This window comes from Coregonus lavaretus (genome assembly GCF_964263955.1).
Source record: "Coregonus lavaretus genome assembly, contig: HAP1_SCAFFOLD_256, whole genome shotgun sequence".
In the NCBI taxonomy this organism is placed as follows: domain Eukaryota; kingdom Metazoa; phylum Chordata; class Actinopteri; order Salmoniformes; family Salmonidae; genus Coregonus; species Coregonus lavaretus.
In genome coordinates, this window is record NW_028166494.1 from 199600 (window position 1) to 227177 (window position 27578).

Here is a 27578-nt window from a genome sequence, read left to right on the forward strand (position 1 = left end):
GGGGGTTATGTTAATTAGACCTGTGCTTTCAGAAGGCGGTGGTGACAGCATTCCCTCGCCGTGTCCCCAGTTGTACCAGCTCCCTGGGCACTGTGTCCAGCTGCTCATACGCCAGACGCCCCTCCTCTCCTGGGGTCCGGCAGCAGCAAGAGGAGGAGGAGTCACGTTAGACCTCAACCATTTGGAAAGTTTATTTAAGTTCACTAAAACAGACATGTTTTTTGTCAATCACTCACCCAAGGCGAGCAGGGTTTTTATGGCAACGTGGTGAAGCTCCTCATCTGCCGAGTCACACAGCGACACCACCGCTCGAATACTCTCCACCGCCTAACAGAGAGAGAAAAACAGGTTAACTTAGTAATGGGTATGTTGATGAAAGGAGACTGAGCCACTGAAGAAGTTCATAAGGAATGTATGTCACGCTCTTTCTTCAGGGAGACATCATAATGAATATGAATTACTTGATTCATAAATAAATCTTACTAAGACCAGGAACATACAGACCGGTTAAACTTCAGTTGAACTTCCATAGAAATAGAATATTGCTGTCAGATATACACTGACCTGTAAATAACGGAGAGCAGCGCAGGCAGACCTTTGGGTTTGAATTCTCCCCTCCGACAAAGCCTGTGTGTAGCAGTCTACCGCCTGTAAACGCACACACACACACACACACACACACACACACAGAAAAACAAATGAACAAATTCAGTTAGTTCCCTGCCGTAACACACCTGTCCAGTAATCCTGGCTAATTTAGTGAGTACTTGACAGACAGTAGGGTTGATCCTTGACGCTCCCAGGCTAATATAAACACCATTTGACACACACTGACCTTTGACCTAAAGGGTGTGTGAGAGGCAGCAGCAGTGATGTAGGCAGCTGCAGCCTTGCTGAGCTGGGGGTCTTGGTGGGAGAGGAGGGAGGCCAGGGCCCTGAGGGTCTGCAGCTGGGGACACAGGCCGGTGTGTGACACCTCCTCTAGTTCCTTTAGACAACGCTCCGAGTCGCCGCCGCTCAGGCCCTCCGCAAACAGAGCTGAGGGATGGACGGCCAATCGAGTTTATTACAAAATTAACTCACACAGGTACTTATAGCTACAAGCAAGTTTTGTTCAGTGGACCATGTAGCAAGTCTGTTAATGTTTGGACCCCCTCAGTCTTAATCAGATCATCAGACCTCTAACTTGGGTTACTGACTGGTTCTACATTCAACACTACATCGTCTTGCCAAACAGCAAAATGTTAGTTAAAGCAAAACTGAATGGCACCTAGACTATAAACTACTCAGCCTCCGAGCAATTTAGTATCCTAGGACCCCCAACAGATGAGAAAAGATGGGAGGCTAGTAACATGAATGTTGGTAGCGGTAGAAGGTGTGTTTGTCCTGAGCCTTACCCTCTCTGGCCACCTGCAGTAGGTGTTGCTCCATGTCCCCAACGCTGTGCTCTGAGACGTAGCTGTGGAACTGGAACACTGTGAGGACGTCCTGGGACAGGGCCGAGGGAGGAGGGCAGGCCAGATCACTCCTGTCCACCATCTCACTCACCACCAGCCAGATCACTGGGGAGGACCGAGAGGGAAGAGAGAGACAGCCGTGTGAGATGTATACAGTGGCAGTACTGAGACAGCCGTGTGAGATGTATACAGTGGCAGTCCTGAGACAGCCGTATGAGATGTATACAGTGACAGTACTGAGACAGCCGTGTGAGATGTACAGTGCATTCGGAAAGTATTCAGACCCCTTGACGTTTTCCACATTTTGTTACATTACAGCCTTATTGTAAAATAGATTAAATATATTTGTTTCCTTGTCAATCTACACACAATACCCTATAATGACAAAGCAAAAACTGTTTATCAATTTTTGCAAATTTATAAAAAATAAAAAACTGAAATATCACATTTACATAAGTATTCAGACCCTTTACTCAGTATTTTCTTCAAGCACCTTTGGCAGCGATTACAGCCTTGAGTATGACGCTATAAGCTCCGCACACCTGTATTTGGGGCGATTTTCCCATTCTTCTCTGCAGATCCTCTCAAGCTCTGTCAGGTTGGATGGGGAGCATCGCTGCACAGCTATTTTCAGGTCTCTCCAGGGATGTTCGATCGGGTTCAAGTCCGGGCTCTGGCTGGGCCACTCAAGGACATTCAGAGAATTGTCCCGAAGCCACTCCTGCATTGTCTTGGCTGTTTGCTTAGGGTCGTTGTCCTGTTGGAAGGTGAACGTTCGCCCAAGTCTGAGGTCCTGAGCGCTCTGGAGCAGGTTTTCATCAAGGATCTCTCTGTACTTTGCTCCGTTCATCTTTCCCTCGATCCTGACTAGTCTCCCAGTCCCTGCCACTGAAAGACATCCCCACAGCATGATGCTGCCACCACCATGCTTCACCGTAGGGATGGTGCCAGGTTTCCTCCAGATGTGACGCTTGGCATTCAGGCCAAAGAGTTCAATCTTGGTTTCATCAGACCAGAGAATCTTGTTTCTCATGGTCTGAGAGTCTTTAGGTGCCTTTTGGCAAACTCCAAGCGGGCTGTCATGTGCCTTTTACTGAGGAGTGGCTTGCGTCTGGCCACTCTACCATAAAGGCCTGATTGGTGCTGAGTGCTGCAGAGATGGTTGTCCTTCTGGAAGGTTCTCCCATCTCCACAGAGGAACTCCGGAGCTCTGTGACCATTGGGTTCTTGGTCACCTCCATGACCAAGGCACTTCTCCCCCGATTGCTCAGTTTGGCTGGGCTGCCAGCTCTAGGAAGAGTCTTGGTGGTTCCAAACTTCCATTTAAGAATGATGGAGGCCACTGTTTCTTGGGGACCTTCAATGCTGCAGACATTTTTTGTTACCCTTCCCCAGATCTGTGCCTCGACACAATCCTGTCTCGGAGCTCTACGAACAATTCCTTCAACCTCATGGCTTGGTTTTTGCACTGACATGCACTGTCAACAGTGGGACCTTATATAGACAGGTGTGTGCCTTTCCAAATCATGTCCAATCAATTGAATTTACCACAGGTGGACTCGAATCAAGTTGTAGAAACATCAAGGATGATCAATGGAAACAGGATGTACCTGAGCTCAATTTCGAGTCTCTGAATACTTATATACAGTGAGGGAAAAAAGTATTTGATCCCCTGCTGATTTTGTATGTTTGCCCACTGACAAAGACATGATCAGTCTATAATTTTAATGGTAGGTTTATTTGAACAGTGAGAGACTGAATAACAAAACAAAAATCCAGAAAAATGCATGTCAAAAATGTTATAAATTGATTTGCATTTTAATGAGGGAAATAAGTATTTGACCATTCTGCAAAACATTACTTAGTACTTGGTGGCAAAACCCTTGTTGGCAATCACAGAGGTCAGATGTTTCTTGTAGTTGGCCACCAGGTTTGCACACATCTCAGGAGGGATTTTGTCCCACTCCTCTTTGCAGATCTTCTCCAAGTCATTAAGGTTTCGAGGCTGACGTTTGGCAACTCGAACCTTCAGCTCCCTCTACAGATTTTCTATGGGATTATGGTCTGGGGACTGGCTAGGCCACTCCAGGACCTTAATGTGCTTCTTCTTGAGCCACTCCTTTGTTGCCTTGGCCGTGTGTTTTGGGTCATTGTCATGCTGGAATACCCATCCACAACCTATTTTCAATGCCCTGGCTGAGGGAAGGAGGTTCTCACCCAAGATTTGACGGTACATGGCCCCGTCCATCGTCCCTTTGATGCAGTGAAGTTGTCCTGTCCCCTTAGCAGAAAAACATCCCCAAAGCATAATGTTTCCACCTCCATGTTTGACGGTGGGGATGGTGTTCTTGGGGTCATAGGCAGCATTCCTCCTCCTCCAAACACGGCGAGTTGAGTTGATGCCAAAGAGCTCGATTTTGGTCTCATCTGACCACAACACTTTCACCCAGTTCTCCTCTGAATCATTCAGATGTTCATTGGCAAACTTCAGACAGGCCTGTATATTTGCTTTCTTGAGCAGGGGGACCTTGCGGGCGCTGCAGGATTTCAGTCCTTCACTCCGTAGTGTGTTACCAATTGTTTTCTTGGTGACTATGGTCCCAGCTGCCTTGAGATCATTGACAAGATCCTCCCGCTGATTCCTCATCGTTCTCATGATCATTGCAACTCCACAAGGTGAGACCTTGCATGGAGCCCCAGGCCGAGGGAGATTGACAGTTCTTTTGTGTTTCTTCCATTTGCGAATAATCGCACCAACTGTTGTCACCTTCTCACCAAGCTGCTTGGCGATGGTCTTGTAGCCCATTTCAGCCTTGTGTAGGTCTACAATCTTGTCCCTGACATCCCTGGAGAGCTCTTTGGTCTTGGCCATGGTGGAGAGTTTGGAATCTGATTGATTGCTTCTGTGGACAGGTGTCTTTTATACAGGTAACAAGCTGAGATTAGGAGCACTCCCTTTAAGAGTGTGCTCCTAATCTCAGCTCGTTACCTGTATAAAAGACACCTGGGAGCCAGAAATCTTTCTGATTGAGAGGGGGTCAAATACTTATTTCCCTCATTAAAATGCAAATCAATTTATAACATTTTTGACATATGTTTTTCTGGATTTTTTTGTTGTTATTCTGTCTCTCACTGTTCAAATAAACCTACCATTAAAATTATAGACTGATCATTTCTTTGTCAGTGGGCAAACGTACAAAATCAGCAGGGGATCAAATACTTTTTTCCCTCACTGTAAATAAGGTATTTCTGTTTTTGAATTTCTAAAAACCTGTTTTTGCTTTGTCATTATGGGGTATTGTGTGTAGATTGATGAGGATTTTTATTTATTTAATCCATTTTAGAATAAGGCTGTAATGTAACAAAATGTGGAAAAAGTAATGGGGTCCAAATATTTTCTGAATGCACTGTATATAGTGACAGTACTGAGACAGCCGTGTGAGATGTATACAGTGACAGTACAACTGCACTACACACTATGGCAGGGTTCCCCAATTGGCGGTTTTATTTGGCCCCCAAGTTTTCTAAGCAAAAACAAAGAAAACATTATTTAGTTGTTTTTTGAGCATTTTCATTGTTGGACATAAAAGACTGTAGAAACACCAGGAAATCAGCTCCAATTGATTTTAATTTTGGAAATCAATTCCCAAGTATTCCCACGCATAATAGAGTGACGTGATAGTATAAAAATGTAAGCAAGGTTTGAAATGTTTATATTTTAGTCAAATATTATATCTGTTTGGGCTTCTTGCAGTCAATTTGCAGTCTACAAATTATTTGTAATTATGTTCTGGCCCCTCGACCATCTGCGCAAGAAAACAAAATCGACCCATGGCTGAATCTAGTTGATGATCCCTGAACTATGGTGTAATACAATCAATTTACTCACATACACATCATACACTTTGTATATGTTGGACACACATAGCTACAAACACACACAGTCAGAAAGAGAGCCCTACCTGTTTCAGCTGTGGTGTGTGGGTGCTTCTCCTGCAGTGGGCTGGTGTAGCTGTGGTGCATGTGTTTAAGCACCCTGTCCAGCGTAGTATGGAACAGTCCTCCAGAACCACTACACTCCGACCACAGAGCCATCAGAGCAGGCCGCTCTGCCAGCCCTGGGAGCACTGAGAGAGAGGAGGGAGGACATAGAGATTCATTATGGTTGTACGGAAATGTGCTTTATGTCTAATGGCTCAGTTTTCCAAAGACCCAGTTCCTTGCCCCAGAGAGAGTACAGAGTAGCCTCCATTATATGAATATTTACCAAACAATGGTCTGTAAAGTAGCGAGAGAGACAACCCACCGTCAGCAGCTGAGGTGATGCTCCCGAGGCGTTCTGTGCTGATCTCTCCCAGTTCCTCTAACAGCTGAGTCTGAGCTGACAGCTTCTGGAGCTGGGCTCTACGCTGCCAAGGGTTCCCTCCACTGGACAGGAGCTGTCATTACACACAGAGATTGAGTTGGTGCACACACAGTCACACAGTGTAGTCAAACCATGTAGTCTAGTGTTAGTCTCCACACTTCAGTGCAGTCATGGCCAATAAATGACAAGAGAACTTCCCGGCCACACTCTTCGATCAATGCTAATTTCATTTCACTACATCTGCGCAAGACTGTAATTAGTTAGCATGACAGAGTCTAGTTTGTTATCGATTGGAAAAAAAAAAAATAATTTGACATTGAAATGAGACAGCCTAATAGGAACTCAGTGGATTTGAAACATGCTTGTCTATAGCAATATCATAAGAAAAACAAAAACAATAAATTCTGTGTCATTTTCCAGAGTTCCTCTGTGAGGGCACTGGAGCATGTTCATTCACCTGGATGAGATGATCGCAGTACTGCAGGTGAATGACGATGGCCACATCCAGATTCTCATTGCCGGTGGTGAGAGGCAGGGGGCTGCCGGCCACACTGTTGCCCACCCCGGTGTCCTCCGTCAGGGCTTCACTCAGGTGGCCCCTGGCCTCTGGGTGCTGGCCTCCAGGCCTGTTAGACAGACAGGAGATACACACAGTCACCACCAGAGGGCAGCAGCAGAGTGTAGAAGTGGAATATTTTATTTTTTTCCATTTACATTTTAGTCATTTAGCAGATGCTCTTATCCAGAGCGACTTACAGTTAGTGAGTGCATACATTTTTCATACAATCACTACTAAAACCATGAGAATATAACAGTATGTATATGTAAATCAGCATGATATGGGATGCTAGAGTTAAATGCATTATGCTTCCATTATTTTAAGTAATTTGTTCCATCGTAATATAGAGGCTATGGTACAGAATATCATTTACTGGCTAACAAACATCTACTCATTTTCAGTATAGAGTAACACCCTACAATGTTTATTGAATTTTACAAACGCTCTAGGACTGTGATCTGGACAGGAAGTGGGCACCAGAGGTGGACAGAAAGAGAGATAGGAGAGGGACATGGCCAGAGAGACACATAGGGCATAGAACAGACAAACAGACCAAGCCACGACACTGTTAGGCTGACAACAGCGATAACAATCATAATCACACCGCATAACATACACCATACATGACAGTCACAGTGACACAGACAGTCACAAGACAACAGTCTAACCCTAAAGAACCTACACCTGGCAGAGACTGTTAACCTGACTCCACTGGACAGAGGCACAGGGCTGGAGAGACCGATGGGGGGAGAGACAGATAGGGGGGGAGAAGGAGAGGGGGAGAGACCTATAGGGAGGGGGGGAGACCTATAGGGGGGGAGAGGGGGAGAGAGACAGATATGGGGGGGAGAAGGAGAGGGGGAGAGAGACAGATATGGGGGGGGGAGAAGGAGAGGGGGAGAGACAGATGGGGAGAAGGAGAGGGGAGAGAGATCTATAGAGGGGGGGAGAAGGAGAAGGGGAGAGACAGATGGGGGGGGGGAGAGGAGAAGGGGGGGGAGAGAGATGGGGGAGAAGGAGAGGGGAGAGAGATAGGGGGAGAAGGAGAGGGGAGAGACAGATGGGGGGAGAGAGAGCCTGGGTTAGTCACACACACGGATACGCACACCGGTTTACGCACACACAGGGATACACACACACACAGATACACAAAGGCCCCTTGGAATCTCATTGGCCGTGGAGAGATGTGGCGTGACAGTGGGGTTAGAGGTCAGACAGAAGGAGACAGGCAGGGTCACCACCACCATCTCCCAGGTAGGGACAGAGGGTGTAGTAGACTAGAGAGAGTACAGGGGAGGGGACTTTCCCCCCCTCCTCCCCTCCCTCTCGACTCACCCAATTCTCTCCACCTCCATGTCAAAGAACACAGAGCTGTGGAGAGCGTGGTCATCACCCGTATCATCATCGTCGAAGTCAGAGGTGTTAAGGAAGTCAAAGCTCTCCAGGGCGCTCTCAACCGTCAGGCTGAGGCTGGACGACCTGCTCCTGTGGCCCGGGAGACGACACTGAGGGAGAGATGTCAGGAGATACTGAAACCCTGCTTGGAGGGCTAGCACTAAGGGAGACTAGGCGTTATAAGAATCTGGACGACTTACTACAGTAGCCCGGGAGACAGCACTGAGGGAAAGATGAGACCCTGAAATACTCAGCCCTAAAAAGCCCTAAAAAGCCCTGAAAAGCCCTGCCAGGGGTTGGCTAGACTAATACTAATGGAGGCCACCTGCTACCATGGGGGGGTTCTAATATATGTTAATATATGTCAATACCACAATAAAGCTCCAATCACCTTAACAGCATACATTAACTACCACTCTTAAAAACCAGATCATTTATCTTTATGAAAAATAAACAACAAATCTGATCCCAGGGCAAATCCCAAAAGGCACCTTGTACCCTATACATTGTCCAGCTTTCGGCCAAGGCCACATAAGGTAGTGCACTACATAGGGAACAGGGTGCTATTTGGAATGACACAGGGGACATGGCAGCCAGGCCTCACCTTGAGCAGGTCCTCCAGGCGCATCACTTCCTGTTCCAGGTCCTGCAGCTCTCTACAGCGTTGTCCCAGTGATTCCAGCCTCAGCAGCAGGCTGTGCAGGGCCTCCTCCAGGCTGCTCTCCAGGAAGGCCCTGCTTCCCTCCCCGGCCCAGCTCAGAGCCACCACCTCGGGCAGAATGTCGGACGACGTCAGCCTCCTCACCAGCTGCCTGGTCAAGCTGCCTGGTTCTTCAGTGTCCAGTTCCACGGGCTTCAGCAGCTCCGAGCTGACAATAGAATATAATAGAATTCAATAGAATAGAATAGAATACATACAATACAATTTAATTGAGGGGAGATTAGTTTGGCCTCTGCGCAATAAACATCATAAAGACAAAACATCAATCACATATTACCTGTCGTCCTCATCTCCATCCCTGTCAGGCCCAGTGTGGTCCAGGAACACATCCTCAGGAGCCACAGCTGACAACTGACTCTCCGAGCAGAGAGAAGAGGAACCTACGTTACACTGGAACTCTGCCCTCTCCCACTCTGACTCCGCCTCCTCGCTAACCAGGCTAGCGCTCACACTACCGCCGCTGTCACCACTCTCCTCTTCCTCCTCACCCTCTTCCTCTTCCACTACGTCTGCGTGCACCCGAACCGTCTCTTCTACCCCTTTGTCTTCCCTCTGGGATATTTGGGGCCAGGGGTCGGTCTCAGGCGGCGTGACGGTGATTTCGGGGTTGGACTGGCCGGGGGCGAGGCTTGGGCTGGGGGAGGAGACTGAGGTATCGGAAAAGGTGAAGGAGAGGCGCTTGCACTCAGCGTTGCCACACACACCGTTCTCAAAGACGTCGTCAGGCAGGGTGGACTGGAGAGAGCGAGAGAAAGAGAGAGAGAGAGGGGAGAGAGAGGGGGAAAGAGAGAGAGGGTGGGGAAAGAGAGAGAGAGGGTGTGGCAAGAGAGAAAGAGAGAGAGAGGGTGGGGAGAGAGAGAGAGAGTCAGATGAGAGAAGAGAGAGGGTGGGGAGAGAGAGCGAGTCAGATGAGAGATGGTGGGGAGAGAGAGAGAGAGAGGGTGGGGAGAGAGAGAGAGAGAGGGTGGGGAGAGAGAGAGGGTGGGGAGAGAGAGAGAGAGTCAGATGAGAGAAGAGAGAGGGTGGGGAGAGAGAGAGAGTCAGATGAGAGAAGAGAGATGGTGGGGAGAGAGAGAGAGAGAGGGTGGGGAGAGAGAGAGTCAGATGAGAGAAGAGAGAGGGTAGGGAGAGAGAGAGAGTCAGATGAGAGAAGAGAGAGGGTAGGGAGAGAGCCTGTAGGTGCTTCGCTAGTCTAGTGACATCACAACATCCTCCTCTTTCCCCCCTCCTACTGTTGTTTCAGTCTGGGATGTGAACACAGGCTGACACAAGCCACTCCATGCAAACAAATAAGCAGGTGCAGGCACAGCCACACAGGCAGGGGTAAACGGGGCTAGCACTACAGTAGCACACCTCACTCACATAGACCTCCAGGCTGGACTTGGGCCTGGGGCGGAGGGAGGCCAGGTCGCCAAAGGAGCGACTGCATCTCAGCTTCTCTAACAGGGAGTTCCTCAGGGCGTGGAGGAAGGAGAAGCGATGCTGGGTCGGGGAGGGGCGGGGGTGCAACTCCTTTACCACTCATAGGGAGCAGGGGGGTGGAGGGAGGATGAATGGGTGCAGAGGGGTGGAGGGGTGGTACGAGGGAGGGAGGGAGGATGGGGGGCAAGGAGGGTATGGCGGGTGGGTTAGGGTTAGTCAGACTTAGCCATTGCTTTGTTAGCATACACAGACACATATACATTGCATACAGTTTCACAGTTTAAAGCAATCCTGGGTAAGTGGGTTAGAGGGTTAGTGCAACGAGGGATCCTGTGAGCAGGAAGGTGCTAGTATGCAGAATGCTGTGCTATAAGACAACATTGGGACTAGAGCCATACACCCACTCCTCTCCCCTATCCCACCCCAGGGAGAGGAGGCTCTAACTGGGACTCACAAAGAAGGACTGGTCCTGGAAGGTGGGTGTCTCTGGCGTGCCCTGGCTGTAGACAGACACCCGTCTCTGCAGGGCGGTGGCCTTGCTCACGTTGCCTGAAGACAGGGTCAGGTCCTCCACATCGAACGGACTGCATGGGGGGAGGACAGAGAGACGGTTAGGAGGGGAAGAAGTCCATTAGAGCAATATAAACTACTATGGTAATGCTGCTGTAACACTGGAGCAGACACCCAGGTTCTCCAGAAGAGGGCAGTGTTACAGTATAACTTCATGTAGTCAACGTACACTGTTGTAACTAACCACCGTAGTATTTATTGTGTAGTTTATAATACTATGTCCTACAATATGTTTTGGTTTCACTTACTGTTTCCATGTTGTTCATGTTTTTCTGCTCCTTGCACCACACCAATAACTTTCTGTTAACTTCCTCTGTGAACTTCCTCTAATTCAACAGTCACTAACAAAACTTTAAAAACATGTCCATCCCTCAAAGAGACATTTAAGTCCACTTACAACCATGTGACCTCCAGATTGAGTTTGATTGTTCCCAGGTCGTTGACATCGACAGCCACCACCTGAGGCATGGCGGTGAACAGGTCCTTGGTCTCACAGATCACACTGCCCACTAGGATGTGAGTGGCTAGACCCTTCAGCTCGGTAACCTGATTGGACAAGAGACCGGAAGTTGGAGCTGATTGGACCAGAGAAAGGAAGTAAGATCACACTGCCCACCAGGATGTGAGTGGCTAGACCCGTTCAGCTCGTCAAGTGATTGGACCAGAGACAGGAAGTTAGAGGGTCATTCAGGTGGGTTAGTGCTGGGCTGGAACAAAAGCTTGCACATTCTGTGGTTCCCCAAGACCAGGACTGAACCCCACTTCCCTAGTCTGGCTGCTGTACTGTAGGCTGGGTTACTGTTCTCTAGGCTGGGTTACTGTTCTCTAGGATGGGATACTGTTCTCTAGGCTGGGATACTGTTCTCTAGGCTGGGATACTGTTCTCTAGGATGGGTTACTGTTCTCTAGGCTGGGTTACTGTTCTCTAGGATGGGATACTGTTCTCTAGGATGGGATACTGTTCTCTAGGCTGGGATACTGTTCTCTAGGCTAGGTTACTGTTCTCTAGGCTGGGTTACTGTTCTCTAGGCTGGGTTACTGTACTCTAGGCTGGGTTATTTTACTCTAGGATGGGATACTGTTCTCTAGGCTGGGATACTGTTCTCTAGGCTGGGATACTGTTCTCTAGTCTGGCCACTGTACTCTAGGATGGGTTACTGTACTCTAGGATGGGTTACTGTGCTCTAGGCTGGGATACTGTTCTCTAGGCTGGGATACTGTTCTCTAGGCTGGGATACTGTTCTCTAGGCTGGGATACTGTTCTCTAGGCTGGGATACTGTTCTCTAGGCTGGGTTACTGTACTCTAGGCTGGGATACTGTTCTCTAGGCTGGGTTACTGTTCTCTAGGATGGGTTACTGTTCTCTAGGCTGGGTTACTGTTCTCTAGTCTGGCCACTGTACTCTAGGCTGGGTTACTGTTCTCTAGGATGGGATACTGTTCTCTAGGCTGGGATACTGTTCTCTAGGCTGGGATACTGTACTCTAGGCTGGGATACTGTTCTCTAGGCTGGGATACTGTTCTCTAGGCTGGGATACTGTTCTCTAGGCTGGGATACTGTTCTCTAGGCTGGGTTACTGTTCTCTAGGCTGGGTTACTGTACTCTAGGCTGGGTTACTGTACTCTAGGCTGGGTTACTGTACTCTAGGCTGGGTTACTGTACTCTAGGCTGGGATACTGTTCTCTAGGCTGGGTTACTGTTCTCTAGGCTGGGTTACTTTTCTCTAGGCTGGGTTACTGTACTCTAGGCTGGGTTACTGTTCTCTAGGCTGGGTTACTGTTCTCTAGGCTGGGTTACTGTTCTCTAGGATGGGTTACTGTTCTCTAGGCTGGGTTACTGTTCTCTAGGCTGGGATACTGTTCTCTAGGATGGGTTACTGTTCTCTAGGCTGGGTTACTGTTCTCTAGGCTGGGTTACTGTACTTTAGGCTGGGTTACTGTACTCTAGGCTGGGTTACTGTACTCTAGGCTGGGATACTGTTCTCTAGGCTGGGATACTGTTCTCTAGGATGGGTTACTGTTCTCTAGGCTGGGTTACTGTTCTCTAGTCTGGCCACTGTACTCTAGGCTGGGTTACTGTTCTCTAGGCTGGGTTACTGTACTCTAGGCTGGGTTACTGTTCTCTAGGCTGGGTTACTGTACTCTAGGCTGGGTTACTGTACTCTAGGCTGGGATACTGTTCTCTAGGCTGGGATACTGTTCTCTAGGCTGGGATACTGTTCTCTAGGCTGGGTTACTGTACTCTAGGCTGGGATACTGTTCTCTAGGCTGGGTTACTGTACTCTAGGCTGGGATAATGTTCTCTAGGCTGGGTTACTGTTCTCTAGGATGGGTTACTGTTCTCTAGGCTGGGTTACTGTACTCTAGGCTGGGATACTGTTCTCTAGGCTGGGTTACTGTACTCTAGGCTGGGTTACTGTAAAGCACTTTGAAGAATGTTGACATAAATATTTATTTATAAATATAATTGATTTGTTGGTTGATTGATTGACTGACTGATTTTGCTGTACCTTGATGTTGATGAGGTCTGTGATGAGGGGCGTGAAGACCATCTCCTCTCCGTCCCAGCTCTGTCTGGAGTTCACCTCTATCTTCCCCTTCAGTTTCCATCGCTGACGCCCATACCGCATGAAGATCTGACGGAGGGAGGGAGGGAGGGAGGGAGAGGAGACAGAGAGGAGTGAGAGGTAGGGAGGGAAGAACATAGGGAGGGAGAGAGAGGAGACAGAGAGGAGGGAGAGGGAGGGAGGGAAGAACATAGGGAGGGAGAGAGAGGAGGGAGAGGGAGGGAGGGAGGGAGAGGGAGGGAGGGAGAGAGAGGAGACAGAGAGGAGTGGGAGGGAGGGAGGGAGAGAGAGGAGACAGAGAGGAGTGGGAGGGAGGGAGGGAGAGAGAGGAGACAGAGAGGAGTGGGAGGGAGGGAGGGAGGGAGGGAGGGAGGGAGGGAGGGAAAGAAACAAAGAGATGGAGGGAGGGCGGAGAGGGAGAAAGAGGGGTAGAGAGATAGAGGAGGAAGAGAGAGGGGGTGAGAGAAAGAGAGAGGTTAAAGATAGATGCAGGGCCAAGGAGTCAGAGATAAGCTAAGAAACAGTTGTTTTTATTTATTTATAAGTGCCGTTTTCGAGGCAGTCTGCAGATATGGAAAGATATAGTTGTCTATTTGTGATACAGAGAGGGCCTGTTAGGAATGATAAAGACAGAGAAAGAGAGAGTCAAGTCTTATATTCATTAATCTCACCTCATACTGGTCTCCTGAACAGAGACGAGCAAAGCCAGCAAGACCTGACGAGAGAGAGAGAGATAGAGAGGAGAGAGAAGAGGGGGGCAGAGAGAGAGGGGGTGGGTGGGTGAGTGAGGAAGAGAGGGGGGGAGGGGGGGGGGGAGAAAGAGTGAGACGGAGAGATAATTGGGCAGTGAAATTATTGCTTGTTTGTTTTCGGTCTACCCTAACTGGCCTCAGTCTTACCTTTCATTTTGATATGGAATTCCCCCAACAGGTTCTCCAGCTCCACCTCAAATGTGCTCATATTCTGGGGAGGAAAGGAGACTGATCAGCTCAAAAACAAACAACTGGAGAAAACTTTGACACCAGGCTGTGTTAGATCTCAGTGGGTGATCATATAGCACCGGTAAATAGGCTGATTTGTGTGTGGGTCCATACATACCTCTGTGTACTCCTTGTATCTGCGGTTGACCTCTAATATGCTCTCTCTGCTGGCCTTAGTGGAGGGAGAGGCAGAGAAGGCCTGCTTCATCTTACTGGCTCCCTCCCTCAGCTTCCGCTGGATACAGAACACCTCATACAACTCATCCACCTGCAGAGAACACAGCACACAGATGGTTACACACTATAATCCATACAGCACAGACAGGGTTAAAAGACTTAACATACAGCATGGACATGGTTACACACAAATATATCCAATAGACACGGCATACAGAATTACAATTGTTATAAAGCAAAAATAGGGTTAAGAGACTTCAAATGCATTAAGTATACACATCAAAGACAGTTACAGATTTATAACCTTTATAAAAGTATACATTTAAACTACACACTCTGCACTGATCATCCAATAACAGCCTGTGAAGTTTGTGAAGTTCCATACAACAAACAAAAGCCCTGGGCTTAAAACAAGCGTGTAAATCCTACCCATCCTCCCTCATACATAAAGATACTAAATATTCAGTCGGCAGATGACTGATTATTTCTAGAGAGCGGCGGTGTATATGTGAAGGACTCACTCCAGCCCTCTTCCGGGGGAGACAGATTACCATGTCTGACAGACTGATGAGCAAGCCCTGTCCAGTCTCAGACCCACACCCTTCATCATAGAACTGCACATTTAGATCATTCCCAACCCAGCAGCACAGCACACTGACCAACTTCCCCCTTCATATTAACTATGCTTGGCCCATGGACTGTAGAGAGAAAAGGGAGGGGGGATAGAGAACGGGGGAACAGGAAGACAGAGGCGAAGAGAGTGAGAGGCTTGTGGGAATGGAGCTGTGTAAACGGCGCCTGCAGTGTAGTGTGCCGTCCCATTCATGTTGTGTCACCCTGTGGAATACTCCCATGGTGGCAGAGTGGCAGACAGCGTTTAGCGATCGTTTGGGAGCCGACTAAGTTCATTCTGTACCGCCAGCGCTGTCTAATACCCACACACCCAGCAGAAAGACAGAGAGAAAGACACTGTGGGAGGAGAGGGAGACAGAGAGAGACAGAATAGAGAGAGAGAGATATCCATTTGCTTACTTATGCAAGCCAACACTCTCCATCCCTCACTCTGCCTGTTATGAGCCTGAGTGATGTTATAATGTGCTGACTTCCCTACTGTACTGAGACTGTCCTGAGACTGTGGAGACTATACTTTCTGGCAGGCATGTCTGTCTGTGGAGACTATACTGTCTGGCAGGCATGTCTGTCTGTGGAGACTATACTGTCTGGCAGGCATAAACAAAGACCTGGAACGGGCCAAATCAAAAGGAAATATTCAGACGTCGCCGTGGAGCTGTGAAATATTGATGCATCGCAGTCTTTAAGGTTCTCATTAGGGGAAAACAGAGGGGGGAAATGGGCCAATCGTATTCCCCAACGCTTTGACAATCATAGCAGCCACAGAAGTGGTGAAGGGGGAGGAGGATGATAAAGTAGATGAATTTAGTAGGAAAATAGCAAGAGCTGTCGGTTGTCAGGGAGGGGACTGGGACACTCCAATTCAAGGGTGGAACACTCCGTCTAGGAGGGGAGTTGAGGGGGTTGATGATGATGATATCAGGTTCTGTGGATCTTTGCTATGTTTGATACTAAGAGAGAGAAACCCTGCCCTGCCCCAGCTTCTCTCATAGCATCATCCACCCCCGCCCCAACCACAACAGCCCTGTACCCCAGGGTCGCCCTACTGCTACCCCAACCCCTCACCCTCACAACACCCTCACAACACCCTCACTCCCATCCACCCCCGCCCCAACCACAACAGCCCTGTACCCCAGGGTCGCCCTACTGCTACCCCAACCCCTCACCCTCACAACACCCTCACAACACCCTCACTCCCATCCACCTCCGCCCCAACCACAACAGCCCTGTACCCCAGGGTCGCCCTACCGCTACCGCAACCCCTCACAACACCCTCACTCCCATCCCGCCCCGCCCCTGGTATGTGTTGAGCTGTTTATTTGGGTGCAGCTGATCTGTGCAGCTGGTAAACATAAAGCTAAACCACAACTCTCTCTGATTGAAAAGAGCTGAGCCACAACCAATGAGAGAATTGAAAAAGACTACTAACAAGGATTAGAATGAATTCTAACAATGAAGACTCCATGTCACCTTACTCTCTATAACTATTTTTAACAAATGTATATAGCTCAAATATCTTAGAAGGATTGTACAGCAGGAGAGTGCAGTAGCCAGACCCTCTGTGCCAACGTTGCCCTATAGGATTCAGGCCACCAAGTTCAGAGTGGTATCTGAGGAATGGGGATTTGGGGGAGTGGGCAGAGACTGCCTGTCAGTGATTGACACCTGCTGGTGTCAGTCAGTCTAGGGTGGGATGCCTGCCCTGCTGATCGATGCTGCAGTCCAGGGGAGAAATCAGCATTAATACACTACCATTAGACTGCATGGTGGTCCACTGTAGCTCAGTTGGTAGAGCATGGCACTTACAACGCCAGGATAGTGGGTTCGATACCCGGGACCACCCATACTTAAAATGTATGCAAGCATGACTAAGTCACTTTGGATAAAAGCGTCAGCTAAATGTCATATATACTGAACTACTCATTTTCCAGACCACACTGAGTAAGGCTAACAGTCTCAACACTCCTATAAATAATTTTGGTTTGATATATCATATTTTCTCTGTGGTAAGAACTTCCTTAAAGTGTTATTAACGTAACAAAACACCCATCTAGAGATTGTGATAACTTATCACCATATTGCTGGGTCCAAAACAACAGTGTGTCACCCACCCACCACCCCAGGAAATGAAAGACAGGGTGACTGTGAAAACACACTGTGTTGAGCTGTTGGGCTATTGGGCTGTTGGGCTGTTGGGCTGTTGGGCTGTTGGGCTATAGGGCTGTTGGGCTATTGGGCTGTTGGGCTATAGGGCTGTTGGGCTGTTGGGCTGTTGGGCTATAGGGCTGGGAACAGAATGAGGAAACAACACATTCTGTGGGCTCGACTGCTCACACCCTTAGAGGGACACACACACACACACACTATGTAACAGCAGCTGAGGTAGGCATGAGCACACACACACACAGCTGGCAAGCGAGGGGTGAGCTTTATCCACGAGTGGCTTTAATCTTCAGTGGCTTTTGTCCTCTTAGGTTTAAAAAGGAACTTACTAAAAGTGGATTTAACCCACAAACAAACACCATCAAGAAAGAGGGGATCCAGAGGATGTCTTTAGCCCCAAAACATCCAAACATCATCAGGAAAGAGGGGACCCAGAGGATGTCTTTAGCCCCAAAACATCCAAACATCATCAGGAAAGAGGGGACCCAGAGGATGTCTTTAGCCCCAAAACATCCAAACATCATCAGGAAAGAGGGGACCCAGAGGATGTCTTTAGCCCCAAAACATCCAAACATCATCAGGAAAGAGGGGACCCAGAGGATGTCTTTAGCCCCAAAACATCCAAACATCATCAGGAAAGAGGGGACCCAGAGGATGTCTTTAGCCCCAAAACATCCAAACATCATCAGGAAAGAGGGGACCCAGAGGATGTCTTTAGCCCCAAAACATCCAAACATCATCAGGAAAGAGGGGACCCAGAGGATGTCTTTAGCCCCAAAACATCCAAACATCATCAGGAAAGAGGGGACCCAGAGGATGTCTTTAGCCCCAAAACATCATCAGGAAAGAGGGGACCCAGACGATGTCTTTAGCCCCAAAACATCCAAACATCATCAGGAAAGAGGGGACCCAGAGGATGTCTTTAGCCCCAAAACATCATCAGGAAAGAGGGGACCCAGACGATGTCTTTAGCCCCAAAACATCGCAACCAAAATATTATTATAATGTCCATGCACACATATCTACCGCATCATTCATGGCCCGCTAAGAAAGGAGAGTCTCTAAGACTAAATGAAATCCTCTTACGATATGGCTCATCTGGGCTGTAGTGGATTTACCCTTCCCCTCTACATTACACCAGGGACTAGCAGGGCAGAGATTATACTACACAGACCTACAGCCTGGCCACATCAAACACATGTAGTACTCTCTGAGGGGAGGGGAGGGCCAATCACAGAACAGGAGGATAAGCCCAGATCCCAAACAGACAACAGGACAATCAGGACAAGATCTCTACTGCTGTTCAGTATAAGAGGGAACATAATTTCACCTAGATAATGTAGAATATACACTGAGTGTACAAAACATTAAAAAAACTAAACATCCATGACATAGACTATAGGGAGGAGGTCAGAGACCTGGCCATGTGGTGCCAGGATAACAACCTCTCCCTCAACGTGATCAAGACAAAGGAGATGATTGTGGACTACAGGAAAAAGAAGACCGAGCACGCCCCCATTCTCATCGACGGGGCTGTAGTGGAGCAGGTTGAGAGCTTCAAGTTCCTTGGTGTCCACATCACCAACAAACTATCATGGTCCAAACACACCAAGACAGTCGTGAAGAGGGCACGACAAAGCCTATTTCCCCTCAGGAGATTTGTAATGGGTCCTCAGATCCTCAAAAAGTTATATAGCTGCACCATCGAGAGCATCCTGACAGGTTGCATCACCTCCTGGCATGGCAACTGCTCGGCCTCCGAACCCAAGGCACTACAGAGAGTAGTGCGTACGGCCCAGTACAGCACTGGGGCCAAGCTTCCTGCCATCCAGGACCTCTATACCAGGCGGTGTCAGAGGAAGGCCCTAAAAATTGTCAGTAGGTGCCAGGTGCACCCGTTTGAGTGTGTCAAGAACTGCAGCACTGCTGGGTTTTTCACGCTCAACAGTTTCCCATGCGTATCAAGAATGGTCCACCACTCAAAGGACATCCAGCCAACTTGACAACTGTGGGAAGCACTGGAGTCAACATGGGCCAGCATCCCTGTGGAACGTTTTCGACACCTTGTAGAGTCCATGCCCGACAAATTGAGGCTGTTCTGAGGGCAAAAGGGGGTAACACTCAATATTAGGAAGGTGCTCCTAATGTTTTGTACACTCAGTGTACATATATACTGTATATAAACACTTTATATACAGTATAGTTAGCTCGGTAGTTAGCTCAAGCTGGCAAACGTTAGCATCCTCTTCACTGACTTTGTGGCTGTGTTATGTAGTGGGAACCCGTTAGCATGGCAGGCTCTGGTGCCTTCTTGCCGTGGGCTCAAAATGTGCTTGCTCTAATTGTGTAGTACCTCGTCTGTTCTCTTTTTTGTTTTGTCAACTTTTCTCTGTGAAATAGCTTTGGTAGCTAACTCATCCTGCACTCTTTTAAAAGTTCTACCATCGGATGGGCCCCAGCCATCAATCTGTAAGTCTCTGCTCTCTCTTCGCTTTTAATCTGCGGTTTTAGTTGTGTTAGTTGTGTTCTAGCTGGTCTCTAACCGTGATGGTTGGCTAGACTAATAACTAGTTGGCTCAGTAGCTACTGTTAGCTGGCTGGCTAAGATAAATGCATACAGCTAGCTAACATTCTTTGATAACTGATTAGATGGCGTTATGTATTTCCAAAACGTTGGTTTAATTTAATGTCGCTGTAAGCTAGGTGTTGATAGCAACTGGCTGGCTCATGCATAACATTAGCAAGCTGGTAGAGCTAACGTTAGCAGGCTAGTAGGGCTAACCTCAGCAGGCTAGTTGGCTAGCAACCTTGCAAGTTGACTTGTAACAATAAATTCATCAAATATTTGCTTGTAAGTTGGCTGAAAATTAAGTTGAAACCAGTAGTCATGAGTGCAAAGGATTTAGCTTAATTTGAAGTTATACATTTTAAGTTATTTCTGTTGGAGTTTACATTATAGGGAATAGGCTGGCTTTCCGGGTCCTCCACACACCAGGAAAACATTTTTCGACATGAGTTCGGCATTCTTCTGAATTCTGATCGGTTTTATGTAATAACTCGAAAAATAGAAAAGTGAGGTGTAACTTTGCATTGTGACTTTTGATGCGCACACTAATGCAAATCCATATGTTACGTTTATGCTACCTACCCTTTAATTCATAAGCCATGGGAGTACCGCCCCTTCACACACATGTCCCCAAAAGGGAATAGGAGCCACCTGCCAGTCCCAGCTTTCTGGCCTTCAATCTCCTGCCCTCATCTCAGTAATGAGGGCTGGGCAGCACCGGTAGGCACAGGCACACACATGCACGCAACACAGACACAAATCTAAGCAGGGCAACATCACAGGGCTGATTCATGCCACCTGCTTCCCAATTACACCTCTCATCTGCAGACAGGGCAGGCATCACTTTGGACTGCCTGATGTGTTGTAGAAAGGAAACCGGGATGGTTGTGCATAATTTACAGCTTCTCATCTCTGATAGGCGATGGGTTAGTAGCCCCTTGCAGCTGGCACCCTGAGGGGTGGCCATTCTGTGTCCAGCTGGGTTGGTCTTAGTCCGAGCGCAATTACACAACACACAGCGACATAGACACACACATACTCAGTGACACACACGCGCCTACAAACACACACACACAGAGACACAAACAAACACACACTTCAAAATAACCCTGTTTATCTATTTATAGTCCTCTTTTCAGGCTCTATTAATTTCCTTTCTTCAAAAGGACAAGATAAAGAGGTGACTGTCCCCACCCCTTCCCCTCATGTTCCTCTCACCAACCCCTGTCACAATCACCACTTCCTGTTTGGCCCTGCCCTACTACCTTCCTGTCAACAGCCACCGCGGGTGATGTGTGTACGCTGTTGTATGTGTGTGTGTGTGCCCCTGGCACTGTGTTGTGTGTCGCAAACCTCGCTGTTGCACAGTTACTGGTGACACCAGGGTTGGGCTCAATTCTAAATGAAGGCAGTCAATTCAGGAAGTAAATTACAATTAAATAATCAAAAAGAGTGCATTAATTTTCAAAGACTTCTCATACTGAGAAGTAGAAGCTATTTATAAAAAATAAAATAAAAAAAATCACTTTCTGAATTGACTGGCTTCAATTCTATTGAGCCCAACCCTGGCTGACACACAAGGGCTTGCGTCAAATGTGTGTTAGGAGTGCGTTGACCAGGGGTTAAAGCAAAAAAAAATATCCCATGATTGACATTTAAGTAAATCAAGATTTGATTGTCTGGGGCCAAGTTAACCTCCCCTTTCATGTAAGAAAGCCATGACCAGAGGATCCTTTTGTACATGTATTAAACTGCGATTTTGACCAATTCCAGTCCTCTTGCTTAGGGGGACCGGGGTCCTCCCTGGGATAATTTTTATGAAAAGGTCTAAAAAGCTCAGTTCTGGTGACTTTTTCAAAGGACGTTCTACTCCAAAATGTATGAAACTAGAATGATGCTGACACCATCTAAAATATAATTTCAACCTCCTGAAATGGGCCCAATAACATATTGGTAAAAATGATGTAAAATGTATTTTAACATATTGAACCACGCATATAGCCTATGCATGATCTATATTATCAGATGTGCTATTAGCAATAAGCATTATCACCTGTAGCCCAACTGATGCAGCATAGTGGCTATAAAACAGACATTCTTCTGTCTGTATTAGGCTATGTCAGATCCAAAACAGCTGTTAAAATGTTAGAATTCCTGTTAAAATGTATAGTCAATATTTGAGGAGTTTGAGGAACATTAACGCTTGAAACGCCACGGCACCACAAAGCAGGGTTTGATTTGATCTCCTCTTCTCCCTGTGGTGATGAGGCAGGCTATGGATGTAGATTTAATTCCCTGACATCATCAGTGTTTCAGAGGACAGTTAGTCAGTCTGGTGATTCTCCTGGCTGAGTTCTTTATTCAGATTGATCTCATTAGATAGATATCTGCTGATGTCTGGGCTGGCTTTGTGTTGGTGTGTGTGTGTGTCCGTGTGCGTGTCAGCTGTCCGCCACCCAGAGATAGGCATCAGCTGGCTTCCCACTTTAGAACACTCATGCTCCCAGCATGCATTGTCCCTTGTCCAATTTACAATACCATGCTGTCGACTTACAAAAAATACAAAAAGTAGTCTTACAGCATTGGTCAAAACTGTATATGAGAAATGTTTGTGTTGTTCTTATTCAGAAAACCCCCGTAGATCTCAAGAACTCCAAATGGACGTCATTCATCAGTAGTAATGAGAATGTGCATAGGCCTATGTGTGCTAACTGTTCACAGAGCACCAAATGAGTATTGAATGGAGGCCAAAGACTGTTTTGAGTGTGAGGAGACACATTGCCAACAACAAACACCACGCATGCACACACACGCCGGCAGCACCATTATCATCCCCACCCCTCCCTGTGTTGGTAAGTAGCATGACACCCCCCCCCACAGACTAGAAACAGGACCAGTCGATTGATCTCTGTCCTGTCCCCCGAGGCCTCTAGACTCTCCACAGGGTGCCAACACAGAACCCACACGCTCTGTCTCGTTTCAAACACCTCCCCGCCCTCACCCAAATAGCCCTCATTAGCGCCTCACAGCACCACAGCTCTCTCCCTCAATCCCTCCTATACTCTCCCGCTTTCCCCCCTCTCCTCTCTCTCTCTCACTAAGCCACAAGGGGCTTGTCAATTGCTCCAGAGGATTGCTTCGACCTAGATTCAACACCCACCGCCTCAGATGCTAACAATGCTAAGTAGGTGTCAACGCTAACAATGTTAGCTGTGAGGGATAACAAATCAAGTGGGAAACGGTAGCGCTCAGTGCTAACAATGCTAGGTGTAACAATGCTAGCTGTGAGGGATAACAAAACAGAGCAGGTAATGGTAGCGCACAACACTAATGAATCACACAGGCAGCACACATCTGTTGAAAGGCAAAAGGAACATTTCATCATCTTAAGTAATGAAAGGAGAGATAGCGTTGTTTTTTTCAAAGGTTGGAAATACACAGAGTTCAAAAACCTTTTGGTGCGTGTGTAGAGGGGTCTGTGTGTGTGTATGTAAAAATGTTTTACGTCACAATGATTGGCTCTTCAGAGATCTTCAGAAGCCTCAAAGCCGACATCTCCATGTTTCCATGGTTACCTTCGGCACAGGGGCTGATTTTGGTTTGTGTGTTGTGTTGTTATTGACTAGTATTCATTCTGCTATGTTCCACTGCAGGTTTGGCACACACACAACAGGGCTACTGGAGAGGAACCTTAGAGGAGACATGGCAGGGATGCCACCCAATCTGTCAACAACAGGGACATGGCAGGGTAGAATGCCACCCAATCTGGCAACCCCTGAAGGGAGTATAGCCAGGGGGACTCCGAGGTGTCAGGTCGATTAATATTAACAGGATGTGTGTGTGTGTGTTCAAGGCCTTGGCTCTCAGCAAAAACATTTGAGACGTCTGAGAGGTCAAGTGGTCAATGCCAGAGTCACACAACACAGACAGTCTGACTCAGAGTATGGAGCGATAAAAAGAGGCACAAGATGGAGGGAATGTTGGAACATAACTAACGAAATTACAATTAACAAAAATGTACGCTTAATCCAGTATAAATTAATGTATCAAATGTATTACACTAGAGACAAAATTCACAAATTCTAGAGCACAATGGCAGAGTCATGTCTTAAGTGTAAAACTAATAATGACTCAATAATCCATGCTTTCTGGGAATGCTATAAAGTCCAAAAGCTACGGGCGGAGCTAGAAAGTTGGCTGTCAGAAGTATTACAATGTCAATTTACTTTTAATCCGTCTGTCTGCATATTTCAAGACATGGCGTATGAGGGTGCAGTGAGATACCCGATGGGTTGGACGATACTTTTATCGTCAATCATCTTGAAAAAATGTATACTTAAAAACTGTAAATCAACCAATCCTCCATCGTTAACACAATGGAAAGGTCAAAGCTTTATTATCTAAATGTCTAAGCAACGGAGAGAAACAAAATGGTGCAGTTTGAGGCCATGTGGCGGAGAGTGATGCGGGCGCTGGAGATGGGGTTGTGAGCAGGTGGGTCTGGGCAGGGGTAATGTTGTGGATGTTTGTATGCGTCTGTATGTGTATAGCGGCAGGTAGCTTAGTGGGTAAGAGCGTTGTGCCAGTAACCGAAAGGTCGCTGGTTCTAATCCCCGAGCCGACTAGGTGAAAAATCTGTCGATGTGCCCTTAAGCAAGGCACTTAACCCTAATTGCTCATGTAAGTCGCTCTGGATATGAGCGTCTGCTAAATGACTAAAATGTCAATATAGAAAATTGTATGACTCAGCTATGATTGAAGGATCCATAGCAACACTCAAACTGCTGTTGCTAGTGCGTGGGAAGCCTGGTTGAGGTGTTATGTTGTTAACGATACCAGTGTGTGTTGGCGTGTGGGGGTGGCACAAGGGGCAAAGAAGGAGGGGAGAGAGCAGAGTTTAAACCCTCTCTAAAGCACTTCATGTTCTCTTCATTTTTGCTCCAGGTTTTCAGAAGCATAGACTCAGTTTGAAGCACCACAGATTGGGCTACAGAAGAATCTATCCAAAGCAGTACAGTAACACAATATGCTCTGCTATTATGCAAATACCTACCTTGCTCATGTGAAACTCCAACCGCCTCATATACCTCTCGATGGTTTTGATTTGCTGCAGACAGAAATAGAACAAGCTAGAGTTACATTGTGTTGTTGACAAGAGAAGATACTGTCAGTAAATTGTGCATCTACGCCTTTAAGCTGTCTGTGACAGAAGTTAAAACAGAGGGTAACATCTTCAATGATCAAACATGTCACACTTTCAACCGAGAGCAGACTCATTTATGGTAATCTAATCCCCCTCTCTCTTTTCCTGTCAGAGAAGTTATTCACACACACAGACACACATCAAATATCCATCCCCACTCAGACAGACAGGTTAGGCATGGTGCCCTCCCCACAACTCACTCACCTTGTCAAGATCGTACAGGACTCCCTGGGGAAAAAAACACACACAGTAGATAGTGTTACTACTGCACAGCATATGGAGGCACAGCTCACAACTATTCCATTAATGCAAAGCAGATTGCATTTGTCTGACAACAAAAGGAATATGATTTCTTTTAAAACAGCTTCCTCCCAGTGAGAGAAGATGTCTTTGGTTAGAGGAGCTGAAATGTGTTTGCTGTCTGACTAGCGTAGTAGCTACTAGCTACAGAACTAGATGAGAGGCAGCTTAATCGCTCATTACCACATGTGAGATGTCATGGTGAAGAAATAACATCATTAACAAAATGGTTATCAGGCCAATTAGAATGAGGAGACGTGTAGCTAGCTACATTAGCAGTGTTACTCAACACAGTCCTCTGGGACAACCAGCCGTTTCACATATTTGATCTAACCCCAACACTGTAGCACACTTGATTCAAATAATCAAGAGCTTGATGATTTGTAGACTAGTTAAATCAGGTGTGCTAGTGTTGGGATAGAGACAGTAAGTGAAATGACAGGTTGGTCCCTGAGGACTGGGTTGAGAAGTACTACACTACAACAAGGGCATAGGGTGTAGGGTCTAGGGGTTGATTTAGGATTGAGCCTACACTACAGTCAGTGGTAGTGGTGATGGTGATGATGGTGAGCTCACATCCTGTCTCACCAGTCTGGAGTTCCTCTTCATGTCCTTCATCAGAGAGGTGAGTTTATCAAGCTCAGTCTGGTATACCTCCAGATACTCACTGAGGGAGAGAGAGAAGGAGGGGGAGAGATAGAGAAGGAGGGGGAGAGAGAGAGAGGAGGAGAGGGTGGAGGAAGAGGGAGAAGAGAGGAGGGGAAGAGAGGGAAGTTGTAGGGAGGGATGGAGGGGGGAGAGGGAGAGAGAGAGAGGCCACAGCTTACAATAAAGCTCTCACATATCACCAGGTTATCATATGGGCCGTGTGTGTGTGTGTGTGTCCAAGGGATGGAAACTATGAGAGGTGAGGGAATGACAGCTTGTTTGAGTGAGGAGAGTGGGAGGGAAAGAGAATGTGTGTGTATGTGTGTGAGCAAAAGAGATAAGGAATTGGGATCATCAGTGAGTATGAGTGTGTGCATGTGCATGTGTGTGTGTGTGTGTGCCATGCGTGCATGCATGTTTCTGTGCGTGTATGTACTCACTCCAGGCCTTGTTTGAGGGCCCCGTACACCTCCTCCACCCTCTTGGGCTGGGGCACTCTGGAGCCGCTGCTGGCCTTGTGCCCTGACAGATGGGGTTTCTTGGGCTTGGACGGGGGCTTCTTCTGCACCACAGAGTTCCCCATGAACGAGTTACACCTGGACACACACAGATTTGAAGGTTTTCTTTTGGGTCCTCAACAGAAATGGTCACAAAGGTGGTCTTTCTGAGGTCAATACAGGAATATGGACTCCTCAGTCCACAATACACAAGAGTCACGTACTGTAGTTTCTTTTCATAAAACATCTCAGAACACATACCTCACACACCAGAGACAATTCCGTCGCCTATTGACAGTCCCCAAGAAAACCCTGCCCCAGTATAGTAGGTGAAGGGATATGAACTGTACTGGGGTCAGGGGCTAGTTCAAGGCATCCCCACACCAGTATAGTAGGCGCAGGGATATGAACTGTACTGGGGTCAGGGGCTAGTTCAAGGCAACCCCACACCAGTATAGTAGGCAGAGGGATATGAACTGTACTGGGGTCAGGGGCTAGTTCAAGGCATCCCCACACCAGTATAGTAGGCAGAGGGATATGAACTGTACTGGGGTCAGGGGCTAGTTCAAGGCAACCCGCCCCAGTATAATAGGCAGAGGAATATGAACTGTACTGGGGTCAGGGGCTAGTCGAAGCACTTATGCTGGAGTGCACTAACTGCTCTAGTGGCGATGTGTGACATTCACATTTGAAATGCTCTTTACAATATTTCCAACCCTAGAGTGATGGAAAGCGGTCTTCTGGTTTTAATTAACTAGTGTATGTAGTGTAGAATACTTTAGAGCCATATCACTACACTGACAAATATCTACTTCCTTATAAAGAGCAGAATTATGGGGACACAGTGACAGCAGATTTTCTCTTCTCGCTCGACAAGTCAGAACGTGCCACGTACTGCTGCCTGCCTGGAACTCAGAGCTGCCACAAATCTAGGCCAGCGTGCAGAATCAGGTGCCTTGAGGTCACGCTAGCTAGCGCTATGCTACGTTCAGCCTAACAGCAGTGCTTTAGTAGGCAGACATGTAGGCACACACACAGACACACACAGACACGTATCAGAAGGAGATAACCACACGTGACGGTCGTCTGTCAGTCGCTTAACGCTCACTCAACTGATTAATGTATAGCAATTACTACATTCCCAGTCAGAGGAGGGTAAAATCAATGCATGATTTAAACCCACCTTCCAAGTTATACATACATGTATCAGGTAAGGATTCAGCCTTCTGTGTCTAATATAAAAATGTATCCTTTATGCAGTGGTTCCCAACCAGGGATACTAGGACCCCTGGGGATACTTGGTCTATCCACAGGGGGTTCTTGAGAAGACTCATGAGACCATAGGCCTACTGGTA

General features: G+C 47.4%; 1 protein-coding gene across 1 annotated transcript; it reads right to left on the reverse strand.

Moving 5' to 3' along the window:
- LOC311114636 (rho family-interacting cell polarization regulator 2-like) lies at nt 1–26470 on the reverse strand (the record flags this gene model as incomplete). Its single annotated transcript, XM_084189878.1, has 22 exons — nt 1–129; nt 237–327; nt 565–648; nt 836–1038; nt 1398–1562; nt 5420–5584; nt 5764–5896; nt 6281–6449; nt 7718–7887; nt 8382–8646; nt 8776–9233; nt 10375–10504; nt 10888–11036; nt 13000–13125; nt 13728–13771; nt 13956–14019; nt 14155–14304; nt 24629–24682; nt 24983–25006; nt 25667–25745; nt 26167–26322; nt 26448–26470. The coding sequence occupies 22 exons, from the start codon at nt 26468–26470 to the stop codon at nt 29–31; spliced, it is 3003 nt and encodes a 1000-aa protein (XP_084046004.1). The 3' UTR covers nt 1–28.
- Between the last annotated feature and the right edge of the window lie 1108 nt (nt 26471–27578).